At 44.5% G+C, this 21,664-nt stretch overlaps 1 protein-coding gene across 1 annotated transcript in view; it reads right to left on the bottom strand.

Moving 5' to 3' along the window:
* Window positions 1-3,665: 3,665 nt before the first annotated feature.
* Window positions 3,666-21,664, bottom strand: part of itgb5 (integrin, beta 5) — a 53,949-nt gene continuing 35,950 nt past the window's right edge. Inside the window, exons 12-16 of the mRNA XM_072397536.1 lie at window positions 12,996-13,218; window positions 10,079-10,179; window positions 8,003-8,122; window positions 6,706-6,872; window positions 3,666-5,215 (exon numbers count right to left, since the gene is read on the bottom strand). Coding sequence (XP_072253637.1) covers window positions 5,120-5,215; window positions 6,706-6,872; window positions 8,003-8,122; window positions 10,079-10,179; window positions 12,996-13,218 — 707 coding nt within the window. The 3' untranslated portion in view covers window positions 3,666-5,119. The remainder of the gene's footprint in view (window positions 5,216-6,705; window positions 6,873-8,002; window positions 8,123-10,078; window positions 10,180-12,995; window positions 13,219-21,664) is intronic.

Here is a 21,664-nt window from a genome sequence, read left to right as displayed (position 1 = left end):
AGGAGAACTCATTTATAGCAGGAAGAGGCCTCCATCAGAACCAGAACCAGGACTTCAAACTTTGTTAATAAGTTCATTTATGTGGTGAAATCTTAGATACTTTCAGATGACCGCTGCTCAGATTATTGCTGCTGTTGCTCACTCGTTTGCTCCTTTTTTGCAGCAACGAGGGAAACAAACATGAGCTTATTATACTGAGAGGTTGACTGAGCATGCAGCAGACCACGTGCACACATGTGCACGTTTGTAGCAGCTTGATTTGATGGAGGAAACCAGAGAAAACAACAAGGAGCAAAAGACAAAAAGAAAAGTTTTGGAGCGTTTCAAAGAAAAGGGAAAATACTGCACATTAGCCAGTTAGCTTAGCACGATAGCACAACATCAAACAAACGAGAACTTTTCACTTTAGCATTTTAATGGAAATCATTTGGCTTGTTAGCTGAGAATCGAATGATCAATAGAATACTCGATTACCTAAATAATCTGAAGCACTGTAATCTTTTAATTTCAGTGGTTTCTGTGGCACTTTGCACTGAAATGTGTTATATTCTGTGAAGAAAGGAGGACTCGGGTGGCTCATCTCTTTTAGCTTGATGTAGATGTTCATGGCGTCCTCTCTTAACTTAAATCACTGGATTTCTGTCTCTCTTTGGGCCTTGGCGTGACTGGATGCTTCGTTTGGAGCTTCAGCATTAATTGCCGCCCCGAGCTGTGTTAGATAATTAAACACATCGATTCATTTAATGAGGTCAGACTCTGCTCTGCGCTGCAGTAATTAGTCTCGATCGTCAGCTTCAAACGATTCAAGGTTTATTTCACTCTGTGGACACTTTTTAAACCGGTCCTCCATCCTTCGATAGCGAGATCTTACCTGAGCTCATCACTGTCCTGATGGATGACTTTTTCATACAGGAGGAGGAGGAGGAGGCCGGCTGAAACCCTGCAGGAATGGGGAAGGTTGTGCAGACTTATCAGCTCACCTCAAGCAGAAATAACAGAACAAACACTTTGTTTCCTTCAGAGAAGTCAGTAAGAAGTAATTCTTCAGTGTACAAAGATGTAAGAAAGGTCTTAGTTGATGCATTTGGTGTGTTCAGGCTTTATACTCGTAGTTTTCAGCTGTATGAGGAGGTATATTGAGGAGTAAAGCTTGTAGAGTCCCAGATTTAATGGGTAAAGCTTGCAATGCTGCAGACCTTCAGGACTGTTGGGTTTTGATGAACTGCATCAGGTGAAGACAAACACATACCTGCGAGAATAAGGTATGTGAGGCAGGCCAGTTTGTGCATGTCAGGACAAAAACTGGCCATAAAGTGCAAGAAACTGTGCTGACGTTTCATTTTAGGTGAGGAAAATATCGAGGTGAAGGCCTAAAAGTGCTTCCAAAGCCCCGAGAGATCCAGGAGGGGCCTCAGTACCTGAAACAGAGGATGTTAAGAAGAACTGCTGGAGTGAATGCAACCAAACATATAAACCATCTTTACACTGGCAAAAAAACCAGCCAACAGCTTGAGTTTGAATGCAGTGACAAAGTATCAGATTTGGATTTAGTCTCTCGGCTCCGGCTCTGATCAGCATTGATGGGAACACGAGGCCCGGATGCCTGAGCTGACTTTACTAAGGATGCTGCACTCGGGCCTAAAAGGGTGAACACAGCTCCCCTTATTTACCATAACCCACATATCCACATATTTACCAACTGTAACGTCTCATCTGGAAGCTCAAAAACAATCGATTTCAGCGTCCAACGGTCTCTGCTGTGTGGATGATGGTAAATTAGCTTAATCATCTCAGTAAGTCGGCCCACAGGACGCCATTTGATAGCAGTTGAGGTGTTTTTTGCCTGTTTTAAAGAGGAACTGATGCACTTTAGGGGGAAACAACCTTGTGAACTGAGCGTCAGATTAAAATGACGTCACTCCCCAGCTGTTTGTGGTATGAGGGGGAAAAGCAGGACTTTTGCAAAGCTGAACATTAGACCTCAGATTCACTCCTAATATCCAAGCATGAGGCAAACGAAACGAGACAAAAGCTTTTGACTGAAGCAGGTTTATTGTTTGAGCAGTGTTACATCAACGTGGAGAAAAACGATCATTTCATTTGGCACCGTATGTACACACAATATAATATTTACACACACACTCTCCAAGTCCCTGCCTCACTGTGAAACCATGAAGGCCACAGTGCAGCCGCCCAGACCGGCCGCTGGCGGTCAGATTCACTGCGACAGCTCAGGCTCCGCCTCTTCCTGTGGGAACATGACGGAGGATTTATGACCCTGGACACAGCCTGCATCCACTCCCACAGCTGTGAGGGTAAACCCAGGCTGACATCTGTTCTGCACCGAAGCAACAAATCGTCACCTTAACGTACGACTGAGCTGTCGGAGGCCGTCGGTAAATCCGCTTAAACAGGAAAATAAAGACGTTTTTCTGAGCATCCAGAGGCTGAAACAGCTGATCGCTCGGTGCTGAAGAACTCCTACTGTCCAGAAACTGTTCAAAGTACAACAATGATGTGAAATCATTCAACAGACAGCTGCAGCTAATTAGAATTTTCATTAATCTGTCTGTTCGTGTCCCAGTTTTCTAAATACAGATTATTTTTTGTTCAACCTACAAACTGTAAATCAGGGGAAGGAAAACAGCTTAAAATCCACCTTAAAACCAAACACTTTTCTCTCAAGTTCAACGTGAGCACGAGTTTCCTCCATTAATGAGGTTTTAATGCACCATCACAGGTGAAAACCAAGTGTTTAATGCCTTAAAAGTGGCTGCAACAACAACAGAAATCTGTTTTTATTCGTATCTCTGTGCTAAACCGCCTTAAAAGGCACAGAAACTTCAGAGAAGATCAGTCAGGATGGATGAAAGTGGGAATAAACACTGGAGTCGTTTTTCCTATTTGAAAATTACTGATAAAGACCATTAAGCCAACAGATATAGATGTATATCAGAGCTCAGCTCTGCGGTTTTATGAGGAGCAGAGTCAAAGAGAAGAAACCGCTGGAAGATGATTCTACAGCTGAAACTGTGTTCTGGACCCTCAGAGTTCTGGGTTTTGGTCTCCGACAGGATCAGAAAGGCTTACTTCTTTATTCATAGACCCAAAAATACGAGCTGCAGCAACCATTTTACAGCGTGAAAAGATTACTTTCATAGGAAATATTCTTTAAACTTTAATCTTAATGAACAGAGATTCTTTTTTTAGAGGTTAATCAGTGCTCTTTAAACTGGTGTTTAAATCAGATTTAATGGTCCCCCCTTTAACAAACTGGCCATTTTCACAGCTTCTTCCAATTTAAAAGAGGCTCTGCAGAAAGATTGGAAATTAATTTGATCTGAGCAGTCAGAGCTGCTTCAATAGAGTTTTTTTTATTCTAAATGTACAAAACTTTGATATTTAAAGCAGTTTGAATCGTTACTGTGAGGCACATGTAGTTGTATTTTTTCACCACTGTAGTTTTAACATTGTTCAAGTTGCTGTTTGAAGTTATTTTCAACCTATTTTATTAAGTTTTTATCCTCTTATGGATTTAAATGATTGTATTTGAGGCCTTGAGAATTAAATAATTGGTTTGGGACCAAGTCAGAGGACAGATTTTCAGTTTCGTTGCTCTGGTCTGAAAAATAAGAATAACCATCAGGTTCATCCTCTGAAGTTCCGGTGCCGGAGGGGTCTGTTGGTGCTGGAGGGGTTTGTTGGTGCCGGAGGGGTCTGTTGGTGCTGGAGGGGTTTGTTGGTGCCGGAGGGGTCTGTTGGTATTGGAGGGGTTTGTTGGTGCCGGAGGGGTTTGTTGGTATTGGAGGGGTTTGTTGGTATTGGAGGGGTCTGTTGGTATTGGAGGGGTCTGTTGGTATTGGAGGGGTTTGTTGGTGCCGGAGGGGTTTGTTGGTGCCGGAGGGGTCTGTTGGTGCCGGAGGGGTCTGTTGGTGCCGGAGGGGTTTGTTGGTATGGGAGGGGTCTGTTGGTGCTGGAGGGGTCTGTTGGTATTGGAGGGGTTTGTTGGTGCCGGAGGGGTTTGTTGGTGCTGGAGGGGTCTGTTGGTGCTGGAGGGGTCTGTTGGTGCTGGAGGGGTCTGTTGGTGCTGGAGGGGTCTGTTGGTGCCTGAGGGGTTTGTTGGTTCTGGAGGGGTCTGTTGGTATTGGAGGGGTTTGTTGGTGCCGGAGGGGTTTGTTGGTATTGGAGGGGTTTGTTGGTGCCGGAGGGGTCTGTTGGTGCCGGAGGGGTTTGTTGGTGCCGGAGGGGTCTGTTGCTATTGGAGGGGTCTGTTGGTGCAGGAGGGGTTTGTTGGTATTGGAGGGGTCCGTTGGTATTGGAGGGGTTTGTTGGTGCCGGAGGGGTCTGTTGGTGCCGGAGGGGTTTGTTGGTGCCGGAGGGGTCTGTTGCTATTGGAGGGGTCTGTTGGTGCAGGAGGGGTTTGTTGGTATTGGAGGGGTCCGTTGGTATTGGAGGGGTTTGTTGGTGCCGGAGGGGTCTGTTGGTATTGGAGGGGTCCGTTGGTATTGGAGGGGTTTGTTGGTGCCGGAGGGGTCTGTTGGTGCCCTGCCACTTGGATTAAAGAGAAGGGAGTGCAACTGGAGCCTTTAACACACACACATGCACACACACTCATACATAACATCAAAGAAATCTAAATCTTTACAGAATCTGACTCTTAATATTCTCTGTGCAAAATGAAAATAAGAAGTCTATTGCTTAGTAAATATTAGTAGTACCAAATCATCACTACAGCTTCCCTCAGAAGTATGTGCTTTTAATAATCTGAATTATTTGTTGCTGTTCAGAGTCCCGCTGGGCAAAGAGTTCATACTACAAAAGCATCTTTAATGTTTATAAAAATATACAAATATAAGCTTGCTGCTCTGTACATGGTGCTTTACGTGGTTGTGAGTTTATTTCGTGTTTGTCTCGTATCAAGTCGAGGAGGTTTGGCTGCTGATCGGCAGCCCGGATCTGCTCTGTAACGATCACAGAACCCCCCCCCTCGGACTCATCTCACGTCCGACATCAGCGCAGAGAGCAGAGGGAGGAGTGTGTTCAGTCCAACGCCCGCCTCGCCTCCTTCCTCCTGGGGTCTGTTTGTCGGACCGGTCCTGCCGTGCCCCGTGCTGAGGGATCAGTGGACCCCGCCGTTGTAGGACTTCCCAAACATGCTGAAGTCCGTTTCTACGAAATGTGTGGAGACGGGCTGCTTGTACAGGGGGTTGGAGGCCTGAGGGGGGGGTCACAGACAACGACAGACAGTCACAAAGTGGAACGAAACGCCAGCGAACAGGTGAGGATGATCACACTTCTGTATGGTCAGTAATATTTGGCTGATGTATACATGTAACCGTGGCAACAGGAAAGCTGTTGACCGAGTTCAGCAGCTAACTGAGCGTTACAAACAAACACCAAGTAATGCCTGGAATAAGACCCGAATCAAGACGAGTTGAAAGAGGAGACGTCTAGGATGCAGAGTAGGGACAAAACAGAGAAAAAGGAGGAAGTTTAAATAATTTCTTCCTCTGATCATCAGGGGAAATGTGAGATCTCTGGTGGATAAAATGGACGAGCTTGGAGCCCTGATGAGGACGCAGCAGGAATATCAGGCAGAGACCTGGCTGCAGGAACAGCTCTAACAGCTCTCTGCTCAGCTTTAAGACTATCCGGGCAGACAGAGACTGCAGACAGAGCGCTAACAGTAAAGGAGGAGGATCACAGAGCTGGTTAGCAACAGATGGTGGAATCCTGGACCTGGCTGCAGGAACAACTCTAACAGCTCTCTGCTCAGCTTTAAGACTATCCGGGCAGACAGAGACTGCAGACAGAGCGCTAACAGTAAAGGAGGAGGATCACAGAGCTGGTTAACAACAGATGGTGGAATCCTGGACCTGGCTGCAGGAACAACTCTAACAGCTCTCTGCTCAGCTTTAAGACTATCCGGGCAGACAGAGACTGCAGACAGAGCGCTAACAGTAAAGGAGGAGGATCCCAGAGCTGGTTAACAACAGATGGTGGAATCCTGGACCTGGCTGCAGGAAGAACTCTAACAGCTCTCTGCTCAGCTTTAAGACTATCCGGGCAGACAGAGACTGCAGACAGAGCGCTAACAGTAAAGGAGGAGGATCACAGAGCTGGTTAACAACAGATGGTGGAATCCTGGACCTGGCTGCAGGAACAACTCTAACAGCTCTCTGCTCAGCTTTAAGACTATCCGGGCAGACAGAGACTGCAGACAGAGCGCTAACAGTAAAGGAGGAGGATCCCAGAGCTGGTTAACAACAGATGGTGGAATCCTGGACCTGGCTGCAGGAAGAACTCTAACAGCTCTCTGCTCAGCTTTAAGACTATCCGGGCAGACAGAGACTGCAGACAGAGCGCTAACAGTAAAGGAGGAGGATCACAGAGCTGGTTAACAACAGATGGTGGAATCCTGGACCTGGCTGCAGGAACAACTCTAACAGCTCTCTGCTCAGCTTTAAGACTATCCGGGCAGACAGAGACTGCAGACAGAGCGCTAACAGTAAAGGAGGAGGATCACAGAGCTGGTTAACAACAGATGGTGGAATCCTGGACACTGAGAAGGAGCAAGTCAATACATTTCCCCTACATGTTTCCTTCCCTCTGAACATTTATATGGTTACTGAAGCTTTAAATTGAAACAGGATCTCTAATATTTGTTTTCTAATCAAGTTTCAGATGAATGAGACTCTTTCTTACCATTTCATATCGGGCACGTGAACGTGCGCTCTGGAAGCGAGAGAACTCTCGCCGGTCATGCATGGTGATAACCAGCTTCCAGGTGGCGAGCAGAACCACTCCCACCAGCAGGATGCTGCCGACCACTGCGAGCAGCACCATGAGGGCGTCCGGACCAGAGCCGCACTCTGAGGGCGGAGAAGGACAATCAAATTTCACATGAAGAGAAGCTGCCAGGAGTCCAAAGTTAATGGGTTGAATCCGCTTTAAATGTGAAAACCAGTGACTGTTAAACTTTTATAAACAAACAGAAATGACCTGGTGAATAAACACTGAATCAATAAATAATTAAATACTAACGATGATTTAACGAGTCGTTCTGATTTTCCTTTCTAAATGAGTCACTCCTTAAGTTGACTCCGCCTCCTCTGCTAAGCCCCGCCCACTCACATCCATCCTGCTGGACGGATGAAGCCAGCTTCTGGTGGAAATGTTCTGCTGTCAGCTGCACTGAGGAGCATGCATCTTCCATCCAGCAGCAGCCTCAGAGGATATAAGAGCCCAGTGGATAAACTATATCTGAGGCTAATGTTCCAGCAGAGTTAGCTAAAGACCGTGAATGTGCAGCAAACACTTTTCATCCCACTGTTTTAACAACTTGGTCCAGTTCAACGCTGGACTGAAGGAACTGAGCCACAAAGAGGATCAGTTCCAACTCTCAGAGCCTGAACTTCAGAGCAGGGAAATGGAAGCATCTGAGAAATAACTCCTCATGGTTTATTTACTGATTTATTTCCTCCTTTAGCAGCAGCTAACGCTAACAGCTTAGCTAATGAAGATGACGTACACCAACTTCTGAGGAGTTACTGCTGTTCCTTTCTGAAAGATGAACATTATTGTTCCCACATTACTTTGTTAGCAGCAGCTAACGCTAACAGCTTAGCTAATGAAGATGACGTACACCAACTTCTAAGGAGTTACTGCTGTTCCTTTCTGAAAGATGAACATTGTTCCCACATTACTTTGTTAGCTGAAGCTAACGCTAACAGCTTAGCTGATGAAGATGACGTACACCAACTTCTAAGGAGTTACTGCTGTTCCTTTCTGAAAGATGAACATTATTGTTCCCACATTACTTTGTTAAGTGAGTAGCTGCTGACCTAGTTACCAGAGAGCTGCTGTGCTTAAACCAACAACCAGCTTAATAACTCATGATAACGTTGCTATGCAACACTGTGTTTCCAGTATTTGGTCCAAACGCTGTATTATCCAAATAAGTGTCGCTACAGAGACAAAAAGCTTTGTCTGTTTGACTGACCGGGCTCTTTCAGAGCGGTGAGGATGGACAGTCCGCTGGCGTGTTCGGAGTAAGTGAACTTCATCACACAATCGTTCTCCGTCTTATACAGACACAGCACGGCGCCGGGCTCGTCTGTCCCTGGAAGACAAAGGAAAACAACTTTGAGAGAAAATGAAGAGGACGTGTTTAACTTCTCCAAAATTCCATTTAAATTACTGGAAATTTCCAACTTTCTGTTGCTGTTGTGTTCAGGGACAAAGAGGAAAAGAGGACTCTTATAAACATTTGTCACATAGCCTGAATGTGTTGGCGGTGAAATCACAACTGCACAGACACAAAAACACATTTCTGATGAGACGCTGACGTTCTGGGTGCCCGAGAGGGAGGATGAGGTCAGCCTGCCCCGGTCCGCCCCTCCCTCAGCCCCTCCTTTTCCATTTCATGCACAAACTATCTGGAATGAACATGTGGAGACCATTAAAGCCGGTCAGATGGCTGAAGGAGTGAGGAATGCCATGAAACACGTCACATCTGGGCTAGGGCCACACTGGGCTGATGTGGAATGTTTCTGAATAGTTTCTGCAGATAAAACCGAGAGCCGTCAGTCTCCTCCGAGCGCCACAGAGCTTAAAAACTGCCGTGTAATAATGACTATGTTCATAGGCTTCTGCGAGGGAGCTGGGCCTCCTGCTTTCTGAAATCACACATGAGGGAGGCATGGCTTTGTTCAGCAGGTGGACACAACCAACAGAGCAGGATTTATCTGGATGGACTGGACTCTTTGAACTGAATGACGGGGTGTAGCCGGAGGTGGGGCCTGCTGTGGGGGTGGAGACAAAGTCTGGGGAGCCTCAACAGATCTCACGATGCCCGTTAATAACAGATATTTCAGTTTGAGCCACATCATCAGCACAAATAAAGAATTCTTAGATGGGAAAATATTTACTGGTTTCATTCGATATTATTCTTCAGTAAAAAATGAACAACAAGATCAGATACAAGTCTGGTTTCCATTTACTGGTCAAGAAAAATCTGAGACCATCTTTTGAAAAGCCACAACAAATAAATATGAATCAGGCAGGTTTCCATTGATGGTCTGAAGTGGCCAAACTCAGCTGTGTGGTGTCACCAGAGGGGGCGCTGTAGGCTGTGCTGTTGGTGGTTGGAATTCAGTAGAAGAAGTAGTTCTATTAGGAAACTAAGCCTGAGGAGGGAAATGCAACAACAACAACTGTGGTGGACATCCACAGGAGGAAAATGGAGAGAGCTCTTTTTCAGGAAGTACTCTAATATCTGGGATATTACATCATATCTGGGAAGTTTATCGTTTGTCGTCTCAGACCAGAAACAGCTGCTGAGTCGCATCAATTTAATCTTTCACAAGGTTGTTTCCTTTTCCTCTAAACAACATCAAGTCTTATTCAAAACAGAGAAAAGCCACCTAATGAGAGAGAAAATACCTTTTTTTCCTCAATATTTAACATTTCTATGAACATTTTCTTCTAAATGTGAAGCTAAAAAGCAGCAGGAGTAGCAGTATTGTGCATCAAATTGTTTTAATTGAGTTATTCGAGGAATCAGCCGTAGTTTTAATAGTTTCTGTGAACTCAGTTTCCCGTTAGCGACCTGCTGACCAAACCAGTTCATCCACATTAAACCAGTTTAAATCCCTCAGAGTTTGAGGTAAAGTTATCAGAGCATGCATTGCTTTAACCAAGCTTTGAAAGGCTGTTTGATGAGGGTGTGGTGTGACACCAACAGATCCGTTATGGAATCTGCAGCTTTGTGTGGGAACCACTCCTCTCCATGTTGTGCTTTATTTATAGAAAGTTGTTCCCTCCCTTTATCAACCAAAGAGCTGAAGCAGCTCGTCCATAAAACACTTCTCTGTCCGATTCCACTTGAACCTAAAGTTAACAGAGGAATAAATCAATCCATCTCAATCTGAGGTTTCCTCTAATGGCTGAAATCAGAGGACGACTGACAGCTTGTTGGCTCCGTCGCAACAATGAAAAGTTACAGGGCGGAACGTAAAAACCAAAACAGATGGAGAGACGCTTCCCTGCTGCCCAGCTGCTGTTAGTGTTCACTCACGGAGGCTCTCCACAGTGATGATTTCATCCTTGCACAGGCGCTGGCAGGTCTGGTTGTCCGCAAGCATTCCCGAGTTGAAAAGCCGACACTCGATACACTCCCTGAAACAGAAGAGAGGAAGTTCAGTGGAGAAGAGAAAGAACGATGCACAAATATACTCAGAACCCAGAGAGAACTTCTTCAAAATCACTTAAAACTGGAAATTCTTCTGTGGGTGAACCGGAGAGCGCAGAAACAAAGCTGTTACAGTCACCATGGTTACAGTTAGGTCATCAGATATGCTAAAACCTCAATTTGTGCCTCAGCATTTTGGTAAGATTGGAATAAAGAGACACCATTCAGTACGGAACGTCATTAGAATCAATACTGAAGAAATAAATGTAGAAAAACAAACATTTTTATGACATAGATCACGAAATAGATTTGGTGGGCTTTTGGATATTCCAGGGGGAAATGGATGTAAATATCGTTAGCTAAATGGGCCACAATGTGTGCTTTTACACAACGTGTTAAGCATCTAAAACAGCGTTCAAACGAGCTTCAGCCAAAGAATTGGAAAGTTTTCCACCCAGTGAGGAAAGGGCAGACCTTACTGATTAGCAGCTATGCTATGCTAAAGTATGCTATGATAACCTTTGCCATGTTATGCTAAGCTTTACTATACTATGTTATGCTAGAACATGCTATGCTATACTATACTGTTATACCATGCTAGGCTAACCTTTGCCGTGTTATGCTATGCTTTATTATGCTATGCTATACCATGCTATCTTATACTATACCATTATATGTTATGCTATACTAAAACATGCTCTGCTAAAACATGCTATTCTAACCTTTGCCATGCTATGCTATACTATGCTAAAACATGTTATGCTATACTATACCATGCTATGTTAAAACATGCTGTTATACTATACCATTATATGTTATGCTATGCTAAAACATGCTATTCTAACCTTTACCATGTTATGCTATGCTTTACTATACTATGTTATGCTAAAACATGCTATGTTATACTATACCATGTTATGCTATACTATACCATTATATGTTATGCTATGCTAAAACATGCTATTCTAACCTTTGCCATGTTATGCTATGCTTTACTATACTATGTTATGCTAAAACATGCTATGTTATACTATACCATTATATGTTATGCTATTTTTTTAATATATATTCTATTCTATGTTCTACGACTACTTTTATACTATAGGAAACCAATCGTAACTTTAATTTATATAAATTTGATTCATGGTTTTGTCAGATGTCTACACGAGTTGTAACTGTAAAAACATGCTATGCTATACTATACCATGCTATGTTAAAACACGCTATTCTTACCTTTGCCATGCTATGCTATACTATGCTAAAACATGCTATGCTATACTATACCATGCTATGCTAAAACATGCTATTCTAACCTTTGCCATGTTATGCTATGCTTTACTATGCTATGTTATGCTAAAACATGCTATGTTATACTATACCATTATATATTATGCTTTTTTTAATATATATTATATTCTATGCTACGACTACTTTTATACTATAGGAAAGCAATCATAACTTTAATTTATATAAATTTGATTCATGGTTTTGTCAGATGTCTACACGAGTTGTAACTGTAAAAACATGCTATGCTATACTATACCATGCTATGTTAAAACATGCTATGTTATATTACACGTGTTATAACTGTGCTGTTGCTGAAAAACATCCTGGTTAAATAAAAGTTATTATGATAATAATTATAATGTTCAGTCAGTGCAGTAATCCTGGCTTCTGTTCAGCTTCACATCATCTCTCAAACATCCACATATCACAGATATTTAACCTCAAAGAGCCCGAGCTGCAGCAGTTTTCTTTGTCTGGGTCACAGGTGTCATGAGACCGATCCGAACAACTCTCTCATGACTGCGTCATCAAAGACTCTTCAGAGAGCGTTATGGTGGGTTGACCTTCTACCTGCAGCACCAACAGCTTCTCAACACTAAGACTAAACTGAGACTAACTGCTGCGTCTTGTTTCAATTTCCCACCTCATCCATCATCAGTTCACACGATTATCGCAGAACAAATGCGGCGCTGCCTGAACGCTGGCCGAGTCTGTCTGAACGTCCTTAAAGTTCCTAAAACCATCTAATGGGTGGATGTGTTAATATTTCACCAGATTATCTATTTATTTATCCTTTATGGGGATTTTGATGTTTGAATTTTGTTTTTCTTTAACTTTTGTTATAAATTATCTTCACATAAAAGATTATTATTATTATTATTATTATTATTATAATATTTCAATATTTTTTATATAATCTTTATGTATTTTTTCCCTTTTCGTAACAAGAAGATGAAGAAATGTTTAAAACAGATCAAATAAATAAATTCCCTTCTGAAACGAAACAAAATTAAATAAAATAAACTTTTTCCAATAAAACAGATAAAAATAAGAAAAAAACAGGAAAAAAAACCACAAAATTCTGAGCATAATTAGCTTGAATGAACTTCATAAAGTAAACTGCACACAGATAAAGCTGTGGTTACCTTTTGGTGCCGCAGGCGTCGGGGCATATTAAACCGTGTCATTATTTACTGACAAAATCAGAAAAGGCAGCAGCAGTAAGAGAGAAACTAAGTGAACCCCTGATCCAGCAGCTTCAGCAGCAGTGAGAGAGAAACTAAGTGAACCCCTGATCCAGCAGCTTCAGCAGCAGTGAGAGAGAAACTAAGTGAACCCCTGATCCAGCAGCTTGCGACAGCAGTGAGTGTAAAACTAAGTGAACCCCTGATCCAGCAGCTTCAGCAGCAAAACTTTTTCCAATAAACAGATAAAACAGGAAGGAAAACAGAAAATTCTGAGCCTAATTAGCTTAAAATAACTTCTGTAAACTACACACAGATGAAGCTGTGGTTACCTCTTGGTGCCGCAGGCGTCGGGGCAGGTGGGGCATTTGTTGCAGGTCTGTCCGAACGCTCCCGGCTCCGTGCACTCGCAGCGGCCGCAGACGCACTTTCCCCGGCCGCTGCACATCCTCCCGTCGTCTGACATGCACGACCCCGTCTCCATGGAGCAGTTGCAGTTGTCCCCGATGTAGCCGGCGTGGCACTTGCACTCCCCGCAGTGGCATTCTCCGTGACCTGGCAGAGACAATCAGGGGGTTTTACACCTTTTAGAAACTCAGGTTTACCACCAGCCGCCTTCAGCATCATTTTATCTGAACTAAACCCAGCAGCAGGCGGCCCCCCGGGGGCCGATTCGTCTCGGTCATCCACGAGCGCCCTCCCTCCTCCGCAGGCTGCTGGGAGACAAGAGGAGTCCTTGATGGAGGGAGGACAGCAGCTGCAATCGAGGAAGCATTACTGAGGAGCTCATTTCACGCTCCACAAAGACCACTTTCACCAGGATGCTGCCACAGACGGACGAGCGATGAGAGAAAGGAGATAAAGACTTGTCAAAACAAGCCGAAGACGAGTCCAATCAATCGGCTTCAGACGATGATGATGATCCTGAAGCTGCAAACTGCTCTGACTGGACCTGAGGTCGTGGAAAAAGCAGCATCTGGCTTCACCTGCCCCCCCCCAAACCCTCGTAAACACCTCGTGGGAACGAACCTCGACTCAGAAGAACAACCGAGCTCAATTAAAGAGTTTAACACCCTGAATTAGACATTTTGTTCAAATAAAAGCACCAAATTGTCCAAACTGTAACGTTACATCTCAACAGAATCTTGGACAAAACACATGGAAGAGAGATGTTTAATCTTTGTTTCATGTTGAAGCAAATTTCAGTCAAAACCACCAAAAAATCGAATCTATTCTTGGATAAAAGCGTTTTAGATGATTTTTTTTCATATTTCAACATAAACACTGCATCAAAACCCTGAAAATGGTTGCAGCTCAATACTTTCTCACACTGGCACAAACGGGCTTCCGTAGTTTCAAACCCAGCCAGAGCAGCTTCTTTGCATTTCTTTGTGCGTTTCACCTGCTGCATGAAGAGTGATCGGAAGCCGAATTCTTCACAGTTTGGATGGAAACAGAATTCTGATCTAATGTAGAAGCGAGGGTGGAGGAAGTGGGTCAGATGAAGTCAGGGTTTGGGAGTGGCTGCTGCTTCCGCTCAGGACAGCTGATGGAGCGCTGAGACGACTCCACCTCAGACGGGAACAAGTCCAGACGTGCTATTTCTGCACAAACGCTTCCTTTTTCTCAGAGCTGAGCATCATTTAGGTGGGGAAACTGATGAAGTTAATCTTTTTCTGGTGGTGAAGAGGCACCACTCCCAAACATTACCGAGCAGAGGCTGACTCACGTGTCCTCGGATGACCCTCTGGGCACCCGGAGGGTAAAAGGAGTGAAAGTACAGCTGCTTTCACGTCAACTTTCAAGTGTTGGCGAGCTGCTGCCAGTCTGTTAACACTCCTCCGCTCATTAGATCTGAGTGGGAGGTTGGAAACGCTCTGCTGTCTCTCTTTAGGAGTGTCTCGCTGGTCTTTTGCATGAACATATCCTGCGAAACTTTATCGTATTCACAGAGGTTCATTGGGACGATGCAACAGCAGAATCCTTCCTCTGCTGTCACCGTGCTGCTCTCTGAAAACTATCGAATAAAAGCAAAAATGGATTAAGAACAAAAGAAATGAACGGAGGGAACGACGCTGAAACAGCCAAAAACCTGAGAAACCCGTCTCTGAGCTCAAAATGGCACAAAACACAAAGATAAACTGTTAGCTGGCGAACGCAGAGAATAATTTATCTGCCGAGGAGCCATGAGCCTCAAACCAGACGGGGTTTTATATACTGGTGTTAAAATCCAGTAAATAACCTCAGATTAACAACACATGACATATTAAACCGTGTCTTTATTTACTGACGAAAACAGACAAAACGCAGCAGCAGTGAGAGAGAAACTAAGTGAACCCCTGATGAGGTCTGGACTCTGACTGGACCATTGCAACACCTTGATTCTTCTCTTTTTCCCACATTCTGCTGTAGATCTGCTGCTGTGTTTGGGATCTTTGTCCTGTTGATGAGCCAGTTTCAGCCCAGCTTTAGCTGTGGGACAGATGGCCTCACATCTGACTCTAGAATACTTTGGTATCCAGAGGAGTTCATGGTGGACTCAATGACTGCAAGGTGCCCAGGTCCTGTGGCTGCAGAACCAGCCCAGATCATCAGCCCTCCACCACCGTGCTTGACAGCTGGTATGAGGTGTTTGTGCTGATATGCTGTGTTTGGTTTCCTCCAAACGTGCTGCTGTGCATTAGGACCAAACATCTCCACTTTGCTCTGGTCTGTCCAAAGGACATTGTTCCAGAAGTCTTGAGCTTTGTTCAGATGCAGCTTTGCAAACCTAAGCTGTGCTGCCATGTTCTTTTTAGAGAGAAGAGGCTTTCTCCTGCAGCCCTTCCAAACAAGCCATCCTTGTTCAGTCTTTTTCTAACTGTGCTGTCATGACCTTTAACCTTTAACCTGCTAACTGAGGCCTGTAGAGTCTGAGATGTAGCTCTGGGCTTCTTCACCTTGGGGTGACCTTTAACCTTTAACATGCTAACTGAGGCCTGTAGAGTCTGAGATGTAGCTCTGGGCTTTTTCACCTTGGGGTGACCTTTAACCTTTAACATGCTAACTGAGGCCTGTAGAGTCTGAGATGTAGCTCTGGGCTTCTTCACCTTGGGGTGAACTTGCTGGGACGTCCACTCCTGGGAAGATTGACAGCTGTCCTGAATGTTTTCCACTTGTGAATAATCTTTCTCTCTGTAGAATGATGGACTCCAGATAGTTTGGAAATGGCCTTATAACCCTTCCCAGACTGATGGGCAGCAGCAGCTGCTTCTCTAAGATCATTGCTGGTGTCTTTCCTCCTTGGCATCGTGTTAAAACACACCTGAAAACTGACAGAACTTCTGCTTTTATAGAGCTGCTCACACTGACTGATGATCAGTTAATCAGAGCATTGATCAGCAGCTCCTGGCTGCTTCTTACCCTCTTAGTTCCTGTGGAAGCAGTGAGGGTTCACTTACTTTTTCACACCCTGCTTCTGTTTTATCTCAGTATTTGTTCAGTAAATAATGACTCAGTGTAATTTGTCATGTGTTGGATTTACTGAGTTTTAACACCTGCTGAGGAACAGATCATTTTAATATATTTTGATGCTTAAAACACTAGAAGTGAGAACAGAAAGAGGGTGAAATGCTCCTTTTAATCACTGTTTTTTGGTTATGCATCAGTGGGTCCATGACTCCCACCATCCTTTGAGCATTCCTGCAGGAATGGATCCTTCTTCTTAGCCTGAAACCCTATAAATATCCCTCAGTGTGGCAGCAGTTGTCGCACCTTGAGGCATCGCTCAGCCTCTTCCTCTGGATACTGAAAGTCTTTGGCTCTCTTCAGCGCTGGCGTCCCGACAGAAGAAAAAAAAACAGCCCTCAACACACGAGCTCGCCGTCGGTCTGCCTGAAAGCAGATGTTTGGAGAACTGAACGTTATTTCTGTCATTTCTTTTCGTCACCGAGCTGCCAGGTTTAATCTCCTCTGCTGAGATTAAAGTCTGTTGATGACAAACAGAGCTGCAGCTGAGGAGGAGACGTGTTCAGATCCTTCAGAGCTGCGACCTTTTCCATGACGTTTTACTCAAAGCTCTGCCAGCCAAGCAGGAAGGAGCTTTTTCTTCAAATCGGAGACTCTTTTCCTCAGTGGAAGCTGTGCTCCAGTTCCAGAATGTTGCATAATCTCTAACCACTCCTGCAAATCAGATTCAATACATGCTCTGTTAGCAATCAGATGAGCTAAACAAAGCAAAGCAACAGAGCTGTGAAAGCAGCAGACGGCTGCAGGGAGGAAGTCTGCCCTGCAGGACAAACCGAGGATCTGAGAGGAGCAGCGCAGAAACGTCAGTTTCATCCGCCCACCAGAGAACAACAAGTGGAGAAAAGTCTAAAAACCACACCAAGAGCAGAAGAAGAAACATGATAACATGATAAATCCTGAGTGTGGATGGTGCAAATGGAAGGAAAATGTTCTGTGAACGGATGAAACACTTTGTTTAGAGGAACAAAAAGAAACAAAAGCACGGTGGAGGGAGCATCATGGCTTGGGCCTGCTTTGCTACCATTTTATCCTTCAAGGAACAAGTAAATAAAAACTGTCTGCCGGAAAAATCACTTCTGTTTCAATCAAATTTCTCCTCCGAGTAAATATTCAGTTGGACCCAAACTGGCCGAGGTGGAAACCACAGAAGAAGAAGAAGGAGGCGGTTATAGTTGCTGCATAAGAAGCAACTCTGTCCCAGTGTTTTCCTGCTTCCTGCCAGACACTCGTCCCAGGAAGGAAGGAATTCCTGGACTCGGTGTTCAGGCCAACACAATGAAATGAAACACACTTGAAACGCTAAAAGGAATCCAAACATCTGGATTTCAACAACGCCTCGGGATAATTTCTGCTCCGAAAGATAATCTGATCAGATAAAAAGCTCCAGAACAGCAACAGGACAGGTTATGGTGCCAGATCATCCGCTGTTTATTCAAGCTTCAGCGTCTAAAAGGAGAAACGGACACATAACGAGGGTCCAAAGAGCAGAAAACTCCCAGATCTGCACCTTGGAGCAGAGGGTCTCCAGATTTCAGTGCCGGGCACCTCTGCTCATGAATCATCAGGCAGCTCAAAGCTGAATTACAGCCCGTCTTTTCTGTCAGACTGGCAGCTTCAAAAAGACACTTTTATGGGATCAGGAATAAATTCCTGCTCTGCAGACTCTCATATTTCACACACTGGATTTCAACATCGCCTTTAAACAGGCTAAAGTAAATATTTGTGGACTACGTGAAGAGGAAATGAGCTGATGGATTAACTTATCATGCAGCTTTTAAACAAACAGGAGCTCAAGCAATGCCTCCCTTTCAATAAAGCACACTTTCTGCCCTTTTGTTCACTGGTTGACACAATTCCCTGAAATGTCGGCTTCCTTCTCGCTCTGCAGCTCCGTTCATAGCAGAAAGGTGGCAGTTCCAGGCCGTAAAGCCGTTTCCCTGTGGTTTGTTTTTCATGGCGAGCTCTGCTGTTGAGCTTCAATAACAAACTAAAACACTGTAATCTAAACTTTCTTTCTGGGATAAGACGTGTCAACCTCTGATTACATATTTTAAGGACATAATATGAAACAAAAATCCATTTTTTCTGCGCTTTGAAGCACAAAAGCGAGTAGCTAACGTTACAACATGTTTATCTGCACATTATGCTGCATTCACTGTACCTCAGACATGGAAAGGCTCGGTTTTTGCTTTGCTATTGACATCAGATTTCATCTGCAGTGCTATGGTTCAGGTTTCCTTGTGGTTCCCAGAGTTTCTAAAAGCAGAATGGGAGGCAGAGCCTTCAGTTATCAGGCCCCTAAAAGCAGAATGGGAGGCAGAGCCTTCAGTTATCAGGCCCCTAAAAGCAGAATGGGAGGCAGAGCCTTCAGTTATCAGGCCCCTAAAAGCAGAATGGGAGGCAGAGCCTTCAGTTATCAGGCCCCTAAAAGCAGAATGGGAGGCAGAGCCTTCAGTTATCAGGCCCCTAAAAGCAGAATGGGAGGCAGAGCCTTCAGTTATCAGGCCCCTAAAAGCAGAATGGGAGGCAGAGCCTTCAGTTATCAGGCCCCTAAAAGCAGAATGGGAGGCAGAGCCTTCAGTTATCAGGCCCCTAAAAGCAGAATGGGAGGCAGAGCCTTCAGTTATCAGGCCCCTAAAAGCAGAATGGGAGGCAGAGCCTTCAGTTATCAGGCCCCTAAAAGCAGAATGGGAGGCAGAGCCTTCAGTTATCAGGCCCCTAAAAGCAGAATGGGAGGCAGAGCCTTCACTTATCAGGCCCCTAAAAGCAGAATGGGAGGCAGAGCCTTCAGTTATCAGGCCCCTAAAAGCAGAATGGGAGGCAGAGCCTTCAGTTATCAGGCCCCTAAAAGCAGAATGGGAGGCAGAGCCTTCAGTTATCAGGCCCCTCTCTGTGGAACCGGCTGCCAGTTTGGCTTCAGGAAGCAGACACCCTCTCTACCTTTAAGATCAGGCTGAAACTTTCCTTTCTGATAAAGCTTATAGTTAGGGATAGCTCAGGTGAGCCTGAAACATCCCATAGTTCTGCTGCTATAGGCCCAGCCTGCTGGGGGAGCTCCCATGATGCACCTCTCCTCCCTCCATGTACAGATGACATCATTGCTGTCATTAACTTGTGTTTCTCTCTCTCAGCAGGTATCTCTGGCCTGGTGTTACGCTGCTTGTTGTCCCCTCTTTCCTGTCCTCTCAGCCCCAGCTGGTCCAGGCAGATGGACCCTTCCTGGTTCTGGTTCTGATGGAGGTTTCTTCCTGTTAAAAGGGAGTTTTTTCTTCCCACAGTCGCCAGGAAACTATATTTTAATTGGCTTTGCATGAATTGGGCTGATCTGTATTTGAATCGATTCAATAAAAATTGGATAATGATTTCTTGGATTGCAATTGGTTTGAATTGAAGTGCCTTGAGATGACATTTATGATTTATGATTGTACAGATGCAGATATGAGATGTTCAGGCAGGCAACACGTCAGCCTTGTGAGAGGAGCTGCGACTGTAGAACCAAATGTTCAGCAAGAAAAGCGAACTTTGACAGTTTTTATCTGTTCTCAAAGCCGGAGGTCATCAAACTAAACCCAGTAACCCTCATCAGGAATGCAGAGAGTGTCTGATGCGATGTGGAGGCTCTCAGAGCCGAAGCTTCTTCCCGGGTCGATGCGAGGAGAGAAGCGTGCACACTTCCTGCATCGTGGTCAAAGAGCTGCCTGTGTCCCAGTGGCTGTGGTGTGTTTGTGTGAATGGAAGGAAAACATGAGCTGTAACCTCCGACTTCTCCAGTTACACTTTGAATCGTCGCCCTGCATTCTGCTCTTATGAAAAGCCTTCGCTGGATGTTTGAAATGCTTGTGGTGCTGCAGAGTCGGCCTGAAAAAAGGAAAGTCGAAAGGAAACCAGTCTGGAAACGCTTCGCATCCTCCCTGTTCAACACGTCACATTAATGTTGATACAAACACGTGAAATTAGGTCAAATATTAAAACAAAGCTGCAAAGTTAAGGTGATGCATTTAAAAAGCGCTTTTCACACAGCGGGAACAACATAGAACCGACTTATACAGGCCAAACAGAGGCGGATCAGCGCCGAAATAGGACCAGTTTATGGAGGTTTCAGTCTGCTTTCTGCCACAGCAGAGTGAAGGATTGTGGGTATTTTTCCAATGCAGTCAAACAGAAGTGCAATCCTCAAACTTTAGCTTATATGAACAGTGTGTTTCAATGTTTTTGTTCAGAAATCCATTTATATTAAAGGTTTAATTTAATTTAGGACAATTACTGACCAAATGCTGAGAGTATAAACTCTTTCCTCCTCGTATTGATCGATTATAAGCGAGTCAGAGGTTTTTACTTCTCTCTGGCAAACATAAGCTGGTTAATCTTCCTGTTAATTATTAAGATGATCATACTGCAAGAGACTTTTTGACTTGTGGGGGTGAACACACATGCATGCACCAGTTTTGTTTCCAAGAAAACTTCACCAATTTGGACCATTTCTTGACATAAAATCCCACAAAAATCGCAAAAACATTAGCAAAGACTTTTGCAAGCCACACTAAAAGCTTATTCTAAAAAAAGGAAAATCTAAACAACTTGTGCAGCTTCTCAGTTAATAATTACCTCATATAGAAGATGTGTTGTGGCCTCTTTTGTCTGACTTCATTTAAACAAAGCAAACATGTCAAATGACAGAGTTTTGTGCAATAATTTCAGAGCAGCCTGACTTAACTTAACAACTCCGCAGCCCCTCCCCGACCATAAAATATGACTGCAGGGCTTTAAATGAGAGCTCTGACAGCAGAACAATATCACCATAAAACACTTAATTACACAGTGAGCTGCGGGATGAGATTACAGCTCAGACATGGGTTCAGACCGGCCCGAGAGTGCACGTCAGATATTTCAGCAGAAGCTGCTCCCATCAGGAGTTCAAGGCTTCAGTGTGGAATGGAGATAATTTCCCCCCTTATAAATGGAATTTAAATGTATATTTAAAGCGCCAGATACAAATAGAAAAGCCTTCGGGGGACCGGAGGAGACTCCTGCTCATCTGTGGTGAAAAACAACTGCTTCAAACTACACATCAGCGAACTTCTACCCAGAAGACTGCTGCTGCCAAAAAAGGTCAGGAAGCAGATGTGATGCTTTCATGACAGCAAGAAGCAGCAGAGGAAAGAATGAGCTTCTCTATTTGTGGCGAGTCAGTGAGCAGCCAAACTGCTGATGAAGCACAAACATTTTTCCACAAAGAGTTCACAGACGGGACCGAAGAGGACCGAGGACACGCTTCAGGTTCACCAGAGGACTCGGTCCAAGTTTAAACAGTCTCATTAATGAGGAAGGATGGGTAATCTTCCCTCAGGGCTACAGGCTGGGAAACATTCTGTTCTGATAAGAGGAAGACACAACACAGCGTTGCAGCCGTCTGAACCCGAAACCGAGAGGGAAACAAACTCCGATCACAGCGAGGATTCAGGATCTTAAAAACCTGCAGTGGCCTGCGTGGCTG

The sequence above is a fragment of the Leuresthes tenuis genome, unplaced genomic scaffold (genome assembly GCF_036924035.1).
Source record: "Leuresthes tenuis unplaced genomic scaffold, fLeuTen1.0.hap1 SCAF_12, whole genome shotgun sequence".
Taxonomy (NCBI): domain Eukaryota; kingdom Metazoa; phylum Chordata; class Actinopteri; order Atheriniformes; family Atherinopsidae; genus Leuresthes; species Leuresthes tenuis.
Note: the sequence above shows the minus strand (reverse complement) of the source record. Positions and strands in the feature narration are given on the sequence as shown.